Below are 15,978 nucleotides of genomic sequence, written 5' to 3' on the forward strand. Positions count from 1 at the left end.
TGCTTTAGATGTGCTTTCTCCACATTATATGGTATAATTCCCCCTAATAAATACATTTTGAAAATACAGCTCTCTAATTTTCCATCACCTGGAACTCTTTTTCACCACTAAAAAGTAGGTCCAACAGTCTTTTTTTGTGCCAGCAGCATCTGGAGCAGACATGCTGTGAGAAACTCCCAAGCCAGAGTCCTGGGGCCACAACCCTGGGTCTCTTCCTCTGTGCAGCCACCACACCCAGCAAAGACGGGACCTGGCCCTGGAGGAGCTAGTGAGGGGTGGTGGTGGTGAATTTTCTGTCTATAGCTAGGCTGTGGTACCCACACTTTAGCCAAACACCAGTCCAGATGGTGCTGTGAAGGTATTTTTCAGATGTGACTGACATTTAAATCAGTATGTCTGAAGTAAAGCAGACCACTTTCCCCCAAACAGTATGGGTGGGCCTCATGCAATCAGTTGAAGGCCTCAAGACAGACAGACTAGGGTCTCGTGAGGGAAAGAATTCTGCCTTCAGAACAGTCTTTGGACTCAAGCTTCAACATCAACTCTCCCTGGGGCTCCAGGCTACTGGCCTATCCTGCAGCTATCAGACTTGTCAGCCCCCACAACTGCAGAGCCAATTCTGTATAATGAATCGTTTTCTTTGTATACGTATGTACATCCGATAGCTTCTGTTTCCCTGAAGAACTCTAATACAGGGACCATATGGTATCTGCCACCAATTACTCCACTGTCACGGCAGTGAGAGTATGTAAACCAATGGCTCTGACTGTTCCAACAAAACTTTACTCATAAAACCAGGTAGTGGGCTGGATTAGAACCAAGGGGTTTGCTAATCTCTTGTCTCCTGACAAACAGGTATAGTACCTAGTATAGAAAAGGCACTGTGAGTAATAAAGTATCATTTTTAAAAATCTGTAAAATGAAAGTGAGCAAATAAGCAAATGCATCATGGAGACTGAACGATACACTCACTGGCTCTGGGGCTGGCAGTGTGATGTGGGAGTGGAGGCGCTGAAGACAGGAATTTTTCCACTGTCTTTGATGCCCACGGTCTTGACAGTGGTCTGACAAGGGTATCTGACCTGAAGATATATCACCTAGCATCTCAGGGAATCATCCAAGGGAAGAAAAGAAAAACTGTGGGGAAGGGATTATGCCCTATTCACTCACCAACCTGTCTCAGGAGACAGTTTAGCTTTATAGGCGACATTTGACAACTCCCAGGAACTAGCTGGAGGCAGCAGTACAAAAACTAGGATTTATTTTACCCGAAGAAAATGTCCAGGAGTCACACAGGTGGGCCCATGAGAAGCCCCGGTGGCAAAGGCCTGGAAAGACCACGCACAGCTGTCCACAGTGGGGAGGGCAGCCCTGGGCCCAAGGCCACACCTGAGGAAGACCAGAGGCGGCGCAGACTGTGCCTGCAAAGGAGCTGCCCCATGCTGACCCCGAGGAAGGGCCACGACACGAAGCCCTGCTCGCTGCCAACGGGACACCTCGGGTGCCGGTTCCCCGAGTTGACAGCTCCCCTCATACGTATTCCCCACAGTCGGAGATGATCACCTTCTGCTTGGGCTTCCCGTCCTTGCTGCCCTGGGCCTTTGCGGGCCAAACAGAAGAGGAGGAATCAGGGGAGGGAGGGTGGAGAGTAAGAGTGGCTCAGGGATACCCGCCCCTCTGCCCATCCCACCCCGCCACCCGCCAACAGCAGCTTGCTGTCTCTTTCCAGGCCCCGATTCAGCTCTCCCACATTCACGGCTGTGCCCCAGGGGCCCCAGCAGCCACCCACCTCAATCTGCCGCAAGACGTCCAGGCCATCCGTGATCTCCCCAAACACTACATGCTTGCCATCCAGCCAATCCGTCTTGTCACAAGTGAGGAAGAACTGGGAGCCGTTGGTGTTTGGGCCAGAGTTGGCCATGGAGAGCAGGCCTGGGGGAGAGAAGCGCCCGTCAGCTCTCCCGACCCTGCTGCTGGTTCTGGGCGTGGAGGAGGGAGTGCAGATGCTGCCTCTGCACCCACAGATGGGAGGGCGAATGGGACGAGGAGCAGGAGCTGACTATGGGCTGGGTGGAGAAGAGTGCTTTCAGGGGAGCAGTCTGTCTAGAGGGGGACCGAGAGAACCAAAGGCAGGGAGCCTAGATAACTTTATCAAGAAGTTTCGGTCAAAAAGGGGACCAGAGGCATGGGTGATAGCTGAGGGGGGGGACACGAGTCAAAGAAAAGATCGACACTGTGTGCTTTTGTGCTGATCGAGCAGAGCAGGGTACGGGCATTACACGAGGCAGCGGCAGGGCACGCGTGCAGAACCAGGTTCTGAAGGGCGAGGGGTGGGGAGGGTCCGGGTCACGAGTAGAGGGGAGGTGGCTCAGCCCCTGCACTTGGGGGGAAGTCGGTGCAGGCAGGTGTGGACAGATGCAGATAGGTGCAGGAGGCTAAGCATCAGCTGGGGCAGAGGGTGACGTGGAGGTTTCGGGAGTGAGGCGGCAACTGCCGTCTCTGACCAGGACTGAGCATGAACTAGGGAGCTCTGTCTAGTGTGGCTGCCAAGGGCCTCCTAAAGAACTGCAGTCTTAAATATCAATACAGTTCTGTATTTTTTTCTAGTTGCTGGGGAACCAACCACTGAAATTTTTTACTAGAGTCTGACAGACAGGCAGGCAGCGGGGTTGAGGGAAGAAGAGCAGGCTTACAGTGGCTGACCACAAAACTTAAGCTACGCCCACAGTTGTGGACCCTATGATGGAAACAGGCTCGTTCCATTCCAGCCAGGCCAAACGCCTCCCCTCTGTTCCCTGGGTGGGGGTCTGGAGGAGACCAGAAGCACAGCCTGTCACCCGCCTGCGCAGCCATCCTGCCCCAGCCCAGTGCGCCGACCATCACCCACCAGCCGATCCCACCTGGTCCCGTGTGTTTGAGGATAAAGTTTTCATCGTCAAACTTCTTCCCGTAGATGGACTTGCCCCCGGTGCCGTTGTGGTTGGTGAAGTCACCGCCCTGGCACATGAACTGGGGGATGATGCGGTGGAAGCTGCTGCCCTTGAAGCCAAAGCCCTTCTCGTGGGTGCACAGGCAGCGGAAATTCTCTGAGGCCAAGAAAGGAAAAGGTGCCTGATTAAAAAACAAACCAACGGGGGGATTCCTTGGTGATCCAGTGGTTAAGATTCCATGCTTCCAAGAAAGGAGCACAGGTTCAATCGCTGGTTGGGGAACTGAGATCCCACATGCCTCAGGGGCATGGTCAAAAAACCCCAAACAACGAGATCTCCAACTAGACTCTGAAAAACTATACTTGTTTAATGTTCGTATTTTCATTTCAAAATATGACATGTTCATTATAAACCTTTGAGATACTGATTATCTTGAAGGATTAGAAAGGATTCTAGCTAAAGGTGTGAAAACATGCATTCTAGATCTGCTCCACCCTAAACTGGTGGTAAAGCAATTTTTAAAAAGAAAGACCAAACAGGATCTTAGAGAAAAAGACAGGTCAAGTCTTTGTGACTTTGCACTTGGCAATGTCTTAACTGCAACTCTGAAAGCATAAGTAACAAAAAACTGGCAAATGAGACTTCATCAAAATGAAAAACTTTTGAACATCAAAGGACACTCTCAACAAAATGAAAAGGCAACTTAGGGAATGGAAGAAAACATTTGCAAATCACATCTCTTGAGTGTTTAATATCCAGAATATACAATGAACTCCTACAAATCAACAAAAAACCAACCTAGTAAGTAAACACGCAAAAGACTTCCACAGACATTTCCTCAAAGAAGATACACAAATGGCCCCTACCCCTAAGCACATGAAAAGATGCTTCACATCATTAGCGATTAGGGGAATACAAATCAAAAACACAATGAGATCCCACTTCCCAACTACCAGGATGGCTGTGATAAACAGAACACAAGTGAGGATGTAAAGGAACTAGAATGCTTATACACTGCTTATGAGAATGGAAAGCGGTGCAGCCACTGCAGAGAGTACTTTGGTAGTTCCTCAGAAAGTCAAACTGGAACTGCCATATAACCCAGCAATTCCAGTCTTAGAGAGGCACCCAAAATAACTGAGAACAGGGATTTAAATACTTATTTGTACACAAATGTTCACAGTATCATTATTCATAATAACTGGAAAGTGGAACCAGTGTTCAAGTGTCCATCAACAAATAAGAAACAAACTGTGAACTATCCAGACAATGGAATATTAGCCAGCCATACTGATACCTAAATGAGCCCTGAAAACACAATGCTAAGTGAAGTAAGTCAGACATCAAAGGACAACTACTGTTAGGACTCCATGTATATGAAATGTCTAGAATAGTAAATTCAGAGAGATAGAAAGTAGATTAACCATTACCAGAGGCTGGGAGTAGAGGAGAAAGGGGAGTGACTGTTTTACGAGTCCTGAATTTCTACTGGGCTTCCCTGGTAGCTCAGCTGGGAAAGAATCCGCCTGCAATGCAGGAGACTCCGGTTCGATTTCTGGGTCAGGCAGATCCACTGGAGAAGGGATAGGCTACCCACTCCAGGATTCTTGAGCTTCCCTGGCGGCTCAGACAGTAAAGAATCCGCCTGCAATGTGGGAGACCTAGGTTCGATCCCTGGGTTGGGAAGATCCCCTGGAGAAGAGAAAGGCTACCCACTCCAATATTCTGGTCTAGAGAGTTCCATGGACTGTATAGTTGCTATTAGGGGTGGTGCAAAAGTTGTGAGAGTAGATAGTGGCGATGGTTGTACAACATTGTGAATGCAATTAATGCCAGTAAATCATACACTTAAAAAATGGATAAAATGACTATCCCCTAAAAGGAGCGAGAGAAGAGACAACAGCAACACAAATCTTTGGAAACTGGAAGACAAACAGATGAGCCATAACTGACAGAGCAGACCTAACAGAGCTGAAGCTTAAGCTGATAAAGCCCAGAAGCCATCTGATTTCTGCTGCAGAAATTCCAAAACCTCAGTGACAAGGATGAAGATGGTTCTAAAAGCAGTAAGTCTGGTTGAAAGCTCACTTTAAAAGGCAGCTAGCCCCTAGATCCTCTCTCTTCCCTAGCCCTGGCTGCTGGTGGGAGGTCAACCCTCCAGCAGGTTAAAGCAGAGGGTCTCTGGTCTGGGAAGCTCTATACGTACCTGAGGGCTGAGGGACCATCATGACAAATGGAGATTTACTGAAGTTCATATACTGCTCCCACAACCTCCCACCCTCCACGACAAACAACTGGACATAGGACCATTAGCAAGAGACTAGAGTCTTCTCTGTGGCCTCTGTTCTGTCCAAGAGACTATGACTCAGGGATACTGACATCCGGGGTCCAATCAGAATCACCTCATAGAGGAAGCCTCAGTCAGCAAGCCTTACCAATGTCCAGGGAGTTTCCAAGCAGATTTTAAGGATTCTAGTCTTATATATGAGAAAGGCATCTAATGTGAAAAGCAAAGACTGAAACAAGCAAACAGATCAATAACAAAACAAACAAAAAGAAGAAAAAAACAAACTGAAAAAAGTAATTTCAAACATAAGCTGTATAGGAAAAAGAAATTTTAGTATACTAATCTCCCAAGATGAAATGATAGTACATGCATGAAATAAGCACAGGATGCTATGAAAAAGAACATTTAAAAAGGTTCCAAAATATAAGTAGAGAAAAATCAGAAGGGATAAAAGTAAAGAAATAATTCAAGGAAAACTTTTCAAAAGATAGGACTGTCCTAACTGATGGGTGTGGTATGCAGGATAATGGCTCCCGAAAGATGTCCATGTCCCAATTCCTAGAACCTGAGAATATGCTGCTCACAGCAGCAGGTCCTGTGCAGATGTGATTAAGGTTACGGACACTGAGATGGGGAGAGTGGCCTAGATTACCCCGGTGGGCCTAGTATAATCACAAGTCTATAACCAGAGAGCCTTTCCCAGCTAAAGGCAGAAAGACAGAGTCAGAAGTGGATGGACTGTTGTACAGCAAAAACTAGCAAAACACTGTAAATTATATTCCATCTCCTCCACAACCCACCCAAAAAAAGAAGTGGATGGAAAAGGAGGCAGGTGGTTCAAAATGTGAGAGGGACTGGATCACTCACTGCTGGTTGTGATGATAAAGGAGGGGGGCCACAAGCCTCTGGAAGCTGGGACTAGCCCTCAGCTGGCAGCCAGCAAGGAAATGGGCACCTTCATCTACAGATGCAGGAAACTGAATTCTGTCAACAAGCTGACCGTCTCTGGAAACAGATCTACCCGTAGAGCTTCCAGTAAGGAATGTGGTAACCCAGCCACCATCTTCTTTTAGCCTGGTGAGTCCCGTGTTGGACTTCTGGCCGTCAGAACAGCTAAGACAACAAATTCATGTTCTTGTAAGCTGCTAAGTCTGTGATAATTTGTTACAGCAGCAAGAGAAACCAATATAGTAGGGCCCACTGAATATCTAGCAGGATGGATGGAAGGACATCTACTCCAAGGGGACAATATTTCAGAACACAGGACATAGAGACCCTCCAAGCATCTAGACCAGTGTTATCTAACAGCTTTTAAGCATCTGAATAACTGAAGAAGTGAAATTTAATTTTATATAACATGAATTAAGTTTAAAAGAGTCACACGTGGATAGTGACTACCATATTGGGACAGCTCACCTCTAGACAGAAAAAAAAAAAGGTTTTATATAAAGTACCAAGAATCAGAATGACATTAGACTTCTCTAGAATTCTACATCCAAACTATCAGGTGGGAAAGTAGAAATTTCCACACATCAGTCTCAAAAACCTGACCCTCCAAGCTCTTTTCTCCAGAAGCTACAGAATTATATCCCCTACCAAAATGAGGGAATAGATCAAAAAAGACAACAGAGGTCCCAACACAGGAAGCGAAAGCAGGAGATCCCAAGACAAAAGCTATGAGATGGGCCTGGAAGGCAACTGGTCCAAGCTGGAGGAGGTCAGGGGGCTCCAAGGAGGAATAAGTGAAACTGACACAATACCTGATGTGTCTGAACATGATGGAGATTTATACAAACAGGAAAATTTGGGGAAGCTCAGGAATATGTGTACAGAATACTAAGCAAATGTGAAAACAAGAGAATTATGAATTCTAGGGAAAACAAAGTGCTGTGTATGAAAAGAAGCTATCACAGTACGATGCTTACATAGAATAACCTGTGACCTAACTAAAATTATGGTAACAACATAAAAGGATGAAGGAGCTGGGAAGCTGATTTAAAAAGCTAATTCCTTATCTTCTCAAGTGGGAAGTCAATAGATGTCTAAAACGAAAAGACATTAAAACAAAAAACAAAAAACCAGAAAGTAGCAACATACATCTGTTACCTACAAATATGGAGGTTAAAAACCAAAAGAATCAGCTAAGAGCTGAAACTGGCTGCCTCTGAGAAGCAGCAAATGGTGCTGGGGGATGGCAGCAGGGCAGGGGGGCAGCATGGGGGCACTGCTGTGTTTCAAAACAAACTGTGAAATTAACACTCCTGACTATATGTCTACATAATAAAATTTAGGTTAAAAGAAGGATAAATAGAATTCAGTATTTAACAAATGAGAAAAATATTCAAAAAGTTGTTAGTTATCGGTAGTTACTTCTGAAGAGTATGATTAGATATGGAGAAGGAACAAAGACTCAGGTTTTCAATTTATTGCCTTCAATACTGTTTGAGAGAGAGAGAGAGAAAGAGAGAGAGAGAGTGTGTGTTGGAGTGTGTGTACTTAAAAACAAACCAACCAACCAACCATGAATACACATTCACTTGTATTAAAGAAAAAACTGCTCACCTGCAGTCATGGGCACGACATCTGAACGCAGGAGCATTTGGATGCGGCCAGCTGGCTTGTTCCCAATCTTGATATCCATATACACCTGAGGGTTTGACCGGGCCTTTTTTACAGCAGGCTCTCCCTAGATGCAGGAGAAATGGCCAGGTTAGAGAGAACGCCCAGGTTAGAGAGAACGCCCTGACTCCCCAACTAGGAGAGCGAGTGTGAACGAACACATCTGAGAACCCAACTAGTGGGCGAGCTGAACAGGGAGACAACAGGGAAGGCCTTGGGAATGCAGAAGAAGGTGAAGGCCACAGCCACAGCCCCAGTTTGGCATCCAGTGACAGGAGATTCAGCACCGTCTACCAAAACACTTTTCTAGCCCCAAATAGACAACTCTCAACACCTTCACAGCCCAGCTCAAGGTCACCCACCTTAATCCAGTAAAACGGACCCATTTCTGCAGCACCATCCCCTCCCTCTGTGCACAGCCCTGCACACACGCAGGCTGGCTGCAACGGAAGCAAGGAGTTCCGCAGTGCTCACAATGGAGGTGGCCGGGACCTTGCTTTATACACTTGCAGGCACTCTGCTTAGCCTCTGTATTTCCTGCTTGCATCGATGTGGATGGAAAGTGGCAAGTCAGTGAGTTAGAGAACACAGGATGAACAAGATTAGAGGAGGGAGAGCAAGACTTGCATTAGCAATGTCTGAAGCTCAGGACTAGAAACAGAGGCCAGGAGAGTCCAATAGCCTAGGAGTGGCTGTGAAAGATCAGAGTGACTGCTGCTGTTTTGGCAGAGAGGGGAGAGAGACCACGAGTCAAGAAAGAAACCCAGAACGTCAGTTACAAGGGGGAGGGGCAGCTGGAGAGGCAATGGTTAGAGAGGTGCACTGAGAATCAGAAGGAAGTGCCAAGGCAGGTTCCCTGAAAGGGAGGACCTCAAACCTGTGCCCAGACTGCAGGGAAGGTACCCTCACCCCGCGCTGCCTCCCTTGCGTCAGGAACAGAAAGACGGTGAGCCGGGAGCACACTTGTGTGAAGGAGGGGGACTGACCAGGAGAGTGCAGAGGCCCACTCACCACCCTTCCTCACCTCACACTTCCTCCTCGTCAGTAACAATCACAGGACAGAACCCAGCAGAGCTGAGAAGCTCCTCACGTAGAGCACAAGGACAAGACACTTAAAGCTTCACTTTAGTTCACTCATTACCAACCTCCACTAAAACACTGTAAGTTCACTTTTCATTCTCTCTACTTGTGTATATACATTTGCAGAGTTCCATAAAAACCTAAAAAGACAAAGTTTCCAGGGGGGAAAAGCCAGGCTGCAATCTCACCTCCTGTGTTTCCACTTTGGGGGGCTCTGACCCCTCCTCCTCTTTGTTCTCCTCAAGCGTCTTCCCAGAAAACTTCTTCAACCAGTCATCATCAGACCAAACTGAAAGGAAAGCAGCGAGCAGATGAGAACCCATTCAAGCCATCAGCCAGCTGCTAAGTAGGTACTCTGATCAGCGAAGCAGAACATATTTTGTGGCCCTCTCGGCCAGAGGTCTCCACTTTGGGAAGTCACATGTGTCAGGCAAGTTCCCATCTTTTAGAGACTGCCAGCCCTGAAGCCCAGCTCTTGTGTGTGTTAGTCGCTTAGTCGTGTCTGACTCTTTGCGACCCCATGGACTATAGCCTCTCAGGCTCCTCTATCCATGGGATTCTCTAGGCAAGAATACTGGAGTAGGTTGCTATTTCCTTCTCCAAGCTCTTAGCAGGGCAACATGAAAAGGCTATGCCCCAGGGAAAGGTGCAGCCCTTGCCAGTCCCAGCCCCTGATGGAACCTGCCAGGAATGTTGAGAAAACTGGGACAGATGAGAGATCAGGCATGGCTTCTCTCATAAAGGAAACAATTACCCTGGTGTGGCCAAGAAGCTCACACTCTTTATTTCCCCACAAAAGTGGCACACGTCCTTTGCCAATGTAAACCATTCTCTACTACTGTCCGCCAGAGAAGCATTCAGTGCCTCCTTTCAAGAAAACTGGGACAGGAAGGCAAGCAAGGCCAAACTGGAGGGTGTGATGGGGCATCTGTATTACTCCCACTCACCTGGTCTAGAAGAGCCTTCCTTAATCCTCATGGGTTTTGCCAAATTGACACGAATTGTCCGTCCAAAGAGCTCAGATTCATTCTGAAAAGTGTGAAAATCCATTTGCTTAAACTGTTAGGTTAAAAGAAAGTCAGACACTTTCCATTTACTTCTGACGCATGAGACAAACTCATGATTTGTTCTCCCTTAATCCCTGATCCCCTACCAGCAAGTTATGCACCTGCCACAAAGCAGCCTGTGGGCTGCAGAGAATTTCCTCCTGGGAGCCACCATACAGTTCCTTTCTCCTTTCCTTCAAATTTATTAGTTCCTTATGTGGCTGCATTGAGTCTTAGGTGCAGCACATGAGGTCTCTGTTGTGGCCCATGGACTCTCTAGCTGCAGTACAGGCTTAGTTGCTCCATGGACTGTGGGATCTTAATTCCTTGATCAGGGGCTGAATCTGCATCCTCTGCACTACAAGGCGGATTCTTAGCCCCTGGGCCACTAGGGAAGTCCTTTTCTTTTTTAAAATTGAAGCATAGTTGATTTACAATGTTTTGGGTGTACAGTAAACTGATTCAGTTATACATTTTATATATATATGTCAGATTCTTCTCCATTATAGGTTATTAGAAGATATTATTATAGATTAGAAAATATTATTATAGGTTATTAGAAGATAGGTTATTCTTCTCCATTATAGGTTATTAGAAGATATTAAATAACAGGTTCCCTGTGCTATACAGTAGGACCTTGTTGTATATCTAGTTCATATGCAGTAGTATCTGACCTCCTTTCTTTCAATACTAGTAATGCCCTGTGCTAACAAAAGTGATGCTGTGTTCAGAGTACTCGGAAATTATAAGGATAAATGCAATTTCCAAGTACCTGAGTTCATTTTCAAAAGTCAAGGTCAGCCTTGAGCAATGAGAAGTGATCTCGCTCTGAGAGCTGAGGAAAACATTTGATGAATGGGAAACAGAGAACAGGAATGAAGTAAAGCCTCATTACCCTAAGATAACTGGTACCAGGAAAGGTCACTCAATGTGAAAGGACTTAATGACAGTGAAGAAAATTTCATGGTTTAAAATTTGAAGGGGGAAAAAATTGGGAATGTACTGTGATGAAACTAATTAATTAAAATAAATTTCTTATAGTTAAAATTCAGCTTTTAAACTATGGCCTAATTTGAAGAACAGACATATAATGGATGTTTATACATCTGCAGTATTTTTTCCAATAAAATCCTATCAACAGTATGACTATCTTTGCATTTCTTATCTGATGTGAAAATCCTAAGTATCCTGAAGAGGGAACACATACTCCAGAGCTACATCATCGCCCCAAGGAGCTCTCCAGGCTGTCCCAATCACTTGGATCAGCAGCACATCCTATCATTATCCTTATCAAATTTCTCTTCTCAATTGTTAACCGGTCTAACACTTCATGAAACCCTGCCACTTTTGTAAAATATGCAATTTCACTGTGCAATTACTTTGCATTGTTTGCAATTTCTTATCCTAGACACAGGCAGCCAGTGAGTGACTGGTCAACAAGGATGATTAGCCTTTACATTATTATCAAATGGAGAAAGATATTTGAGAAAGGACAATTTCGTAAGTGATCAATTCACAGTGAATATTTTCACACGATGACAATTTGTATGTACTTCCTCATGCAACCTTGTAACTTTGGAGGTCTGCAAACCGAATGTAGAACTAAGTGCCCTCTGTACCACCAAAAAGCAACTTCTGTAAGAAGCAGGATTCCCAGCCTTACCATGTTGTCAATAGCTGCTGCAGCATCCTGCCAAAAAAAGACAAGGTACGAATTTAGGTTTGCAGTCAAATGCTTCTTGTAGTGTCTAAACACACTTGGTAAAATGACAACAGAAAAACAATCCAACAGAAAAAGGTCTCTTTTTCTTCCTCACCTAGGTTGCACGGGTCTAACAAAGTGCACTTCCTGGCCGACTTCAGCTATTTGCCATTTAGTGGAAGACAAAGAAAGTATCACCAGTGCTACCAGGCAAAGATGCTCAATGAGCAGGGCTGCAGGAGTTTCTGCAGAGCAAGAGGGGCAGGACCTAGCAGGTCTGTAATGTTAATCACGGCCCATGGTTTCATTAAGTGAAGGCAGCTTTCCTTCAAACAGTGTTTCTCATCTCTCTGGAAGCATCAGCATGAGGCCCCAAAACCCAACCCCAAATGAAGAACAGCTCCCTTTGTAATCAGTAACAATAATAACAAGCCAAAGACTTAACACAGATAACAGAATTTTCTCACCTCTGCCAACTCAAATTCAACAAAAGCAAATCCTCGGTGCTTTTCTGAAAAAAGGCAGACAATATCAAGCAATTATCATGTTGGGCAATGGGAAGAAGTAGGTGGTCACAAAGAAAGTGAAGTCAGTCACATGCCTTATCCATTTACTAGAATTCTACACCATCACTATTTAGGAAAAAGGCATCTTACTCTGATTCTTTCTAGTTTAAATAACATTCCAAGCAACATTAAACTGTTTTGTAGTGAGTGAAAGTCACTCAGTCGTGTCCGCCTCTTTGTGAACCCATGGACTGTAGCCTGCCAGGCTCCTCTGTCCATTGAATTCTCCAGGCTCGAATACTGGAGTGGGTAGCCTTTACTTTCTCCAGGGGATCTTCCTAACCCAAGGATCAAACCCAGGAAATTATCCTGCATTGCAGGAGGATTCTTTACAATCTGAGCCACCATAGAAGCCCGTTTTGTAGTGAACATAACTAAATAATGAACTATACTTTTAATCTTTAAAAGCAGCATTCTTTTTATTTATTTAATTTTTACTTTATTTTACTTCACAATACTGTATTGGTTTTGCCATACATTGACATGGATCCACCACGGGTGTACATGAGTTCCCAAACATGAACCCCTCTCCCACCTCCCTCCCCACAACATCCCTCTGGGTCATCCCCGTGCACCAGCCCCAAGCATGCTGTATCCTGCATCGGACATAGACTGGTGAGAAAAGCAGCATTCTTTACCAAAGCCTATCAAATCTTAACCTCTGCACTCAAGGCAGCTAGAAAAATGAAGTCATTTAACCTATCAATCATTCATTCCAAGCATACATTCTGAGCATCAACTGTGCCGAAGTCATGAATCCTAAAACCTGGGTAAGGATGCTCAGTCTTGATCCTCAGCAAAACGCTAATCTAACCAACGCCAACTAGGAAGGCCAAGTGCACAAAAGCATTAGTTTAAGCAACCAATTAACTTTACAGAGTCAACATAACCTTATCGTTTTTATACATATAAAGGTCCCAGGAAGGTTAAATCCATATACAAGGTTGATGATAGAGCTGAAGCCACACAACTCGTCTCAGGACTCAGCAGAGCATAGGTTGCTGAAACCACAAAACAATCTCAGGACTTAATGTAGCTGAGGTTCTTTTGTCTCTTTGTGAAAAGAAGTTGCTGAGAGGCAAAGCGACATGGAAAGAGTCATTTATTAGTATATGACACTTGTGAGAGACACAAAGAGGCAGGCAAGAGGGTGCTGTGACAAGAACTTAATGGGGTGCAATTTAATTTTTTTTTACTTTAAAAATTCACTTATTTATTTATTTTTGGCTGTGCTGGGTCTTTGTTGCTGCATGCAGGCTTTCTCTAGTTGTGGCGAGTCGGGGCTACTCTCTAGTTGCATGGGCTACTCTCTAGTGCGTGGGCATCTCATTGCAGTGGCTTCTCCTGTTGTGGAACACAAGCTCTAGAGCACGGCTGAGTAGTTATGGAGCACTGCCTCAGTTGCCACAAGGCATGTGGAATTTTCCCTGCACTGGCAGGCAGATTCCCAACTGCTGGATCACCAGTGAAGTCCTGGGCTATACTTTTATAATTAAAGGAAAAGTGAGGAGGAGGAGACCACCCTCTTCCTCATTCTTTGAGTCTACCATCATTAATTCTTCCTACATGCTGGGTAGGGGAGTTTTTGACCCTGCATGACCCCACTAGGACTGTCACAGCACTATGGAAATGAGCAAGAAGGCAGTAACAGATATTAATATGGTAAATCATCTCGGGTTTCAGTGTAATGTTACCTTTCCCCTATATTTTTGTTTTTAGTGTGTGCACAGGAGCATGGCCAAGGGATCATTAACTTACTGACCTCAACTAGCAGAATGCAGACGTCACTGGTATATGGTGTTGTTGTTAAGCAGAGCTGCTTGGTTTTGTTGCTGAGCAAGCCAGCTTTCTTGAATGATCAATTAACTCACATGGGTCTCCCAAAATTCCCTCTCTATGATCCCCTGAGGGGATTTCTAAACTAGTTGTGTACTCTAGAGCTGGGCCTAAAACTCCAATTTTAAAAATGACAACAAAGGTTAAGACAGAAAATGGAACTGCAACTGTGATACTAATTGAAGGAAAAGTTCAGGTGCAAAGAAGTTGAGGCCCCATTGTTGAAGCTGGGCTTTCCTGCTACCCTATTTAACAGCACAGCTGCCAAGAACAGAGCAGGTGTAGGAGACTGCCTGGCAGGCAGTTTGAAACAACAGCTCTCCATGTAGCTCGAAACCAATCTTCCTACTGGCTAACTGAAAAGCTTGTCTTACTTCAAAAGCAATATATAGGATCTGAAAAGCATACTGCAGCTCACAACTCCAAGCCTCAGAAAAGTCCTTCTGCATAAAGATGACTGTCACGCTGCCCAAAGCATATTTAGAACGTACTGTAATATGACTTACAAAAACTTTAAGTTCTTTCCTAGCAGGAGGATCCTGGGCATGAGAAACACTAAGACGACTCACCTGTTTCATAATCCAGAGGAATCTGGATATCTGTGATGTCTCCAAAAGGGATAAAAGCAGCGTGGAGAACTTTGTCATCCACCTCCTCTGCGAGTCCACCTGCAAAGACATCAAGTGCCTTCTGACCTACTGTCCTCCGTTCTCCTGAGAAGTCCCTGCTGTAAAATTAGCATGCCGTTGTCAGGGAAGGGATCTTTCCATTCAGTCCTTTGGGTTCATAAATATCCCTCTCATTTGCTCCTTCAGGCTTACTTACGAAGCACACTCTTCACTCTCCTTTCAGACCCTCATATAGCCCGGAGATTCCCTCCACAGCTTCATAACTGCCTCCCTTCTCCTCCACAAAGCCAACCAGTACCATCCTGGGAACGTACAGACTTTAACTCATCACTTCCCTGCTTAAAGTACTTTATCCAGGGAAAATGTACAAACTTAGCACTGTACACAAGGCTGTTCACAAGGCCCTGCCCACTTCTTCAGCCTCTTATCCTTTGCGTCCCCGCAAACCGACACATTTGCCTGCAAGTGTTAGACTATTTCACACCTTTGGGGTTTTGCTCGCGGGGCTCCCTTTCAGTAAACGCACTTGCTCCTACTTCGCTACCTGGCTAATTCCAGCTCATCTCCGGCGTCACCGCAACCTGAAAACTTGCTCTTACCTCTCCAGATGGAGGGGTCATTTCTCCCCACACCGAGGCCTATGTCACCAGTGTCCGTCCCCACCAAAGCTCTCATCAAACTGTGCTATTGAGGTTATTCTCATTTTTAGCCGGCTAGCCTGGGAACTCTTTCCCTAAAGAGTGCGGGCTGAGCCATTGCTGCGGTGAACGTAAAATGAATGGACGCGAGGATTGAGAGGTCCCTAATATTCCTCCAACCATCGCTCCGGTCCCAGGTGATGAAGAGGTTGTTGTTAGAGGTTGGCGGGCTTCGAAGAGAGGTGCAATTAGTTACGTCTCAGGCTCACTCTCTGAGACCAAGCAATACCGCCACAGATGCCACCTAGACAGCTGCTCGCCGCCTCCCGCGTCCGGAGACCTGTCCAGCTCCACGCCACGACCCACTCGCGGCCCAGTTCGTCCAGCCTCCACCTAGCCCCCAAGCCTGCTCACCCACATACAGCACTCGCTTGGTAGTGGCCATCTTGCTCTTGCGCTCTTCCGCCGGAAGCCTGCATTCGGCCCGCCCCTTCCCCAAGGCTCCGCCCCCGCGCACGGCGATCGCAGACCCCGCCCACTCTGGCATAAACCGTGCCCGCCTCTGGGTGCCGTCGAGCTGGGAGTGCAGCTTAGGTGTATCTTAGTGCCTGAACCGGCACGGTTTCGGCTCTGCTGGTGCTCCCT

General features: G+C 46.0%; 1 protein-coding gene across 1 annotated transcript; it reads right to left on the bottom strand.

The window, feature by feature from the left end:
- Positions 1 to 1,244: 1,244 nt before the first annotated feature.
- On the bottom strand, positions 1,245 to 15,778 carry PPIE (peptidylprolyl isomerase E). Its single transcript, XM_052636582.1, has 10 exons — positions 15,748 to 15,778; positions 14,636 to 14,734; positions 12,132 to 12,175; positions 11,626 to 11,652; positions 9,864 to 9,945; positions 9,105 to 9,205; positions 7,780 to 7,903; positions 2,901 to 3,086; positions 1,790 to 1,932; positions 1,245 to 1,599 (listed from the first exon to the last, which is right to left on the bottom strand). The coding sequence occupies exons 1-10, from the start codon at positions 15,776 to 15,778 to the stop codon at positions 1,531 to 1,533; spliced, it is 906 nt and encodes a 301-aa protein (XP_052492542.1). The 3' UTR covers positions 1,245 to 1,530.
- Between the last annotated feature and the right edge of the window lie 200 nt (positions 15,779 to 15,978).

Source organism: Budorcas taxicolor, chromosome 3 (genome assembly GCF_023091745.1).
Source record: "Budorcas taxicolor isolate Tak-1 chromosome 3, Takin1.1, whole genome shotgun sequence".
In the NCBI taxonomy this organism is placed as follows: Eukaryota; Metazoa; Chordata; class Mammalia; order Artiodactyla; family Bovidae; genus Budorcas; species Budorcas taxicolor.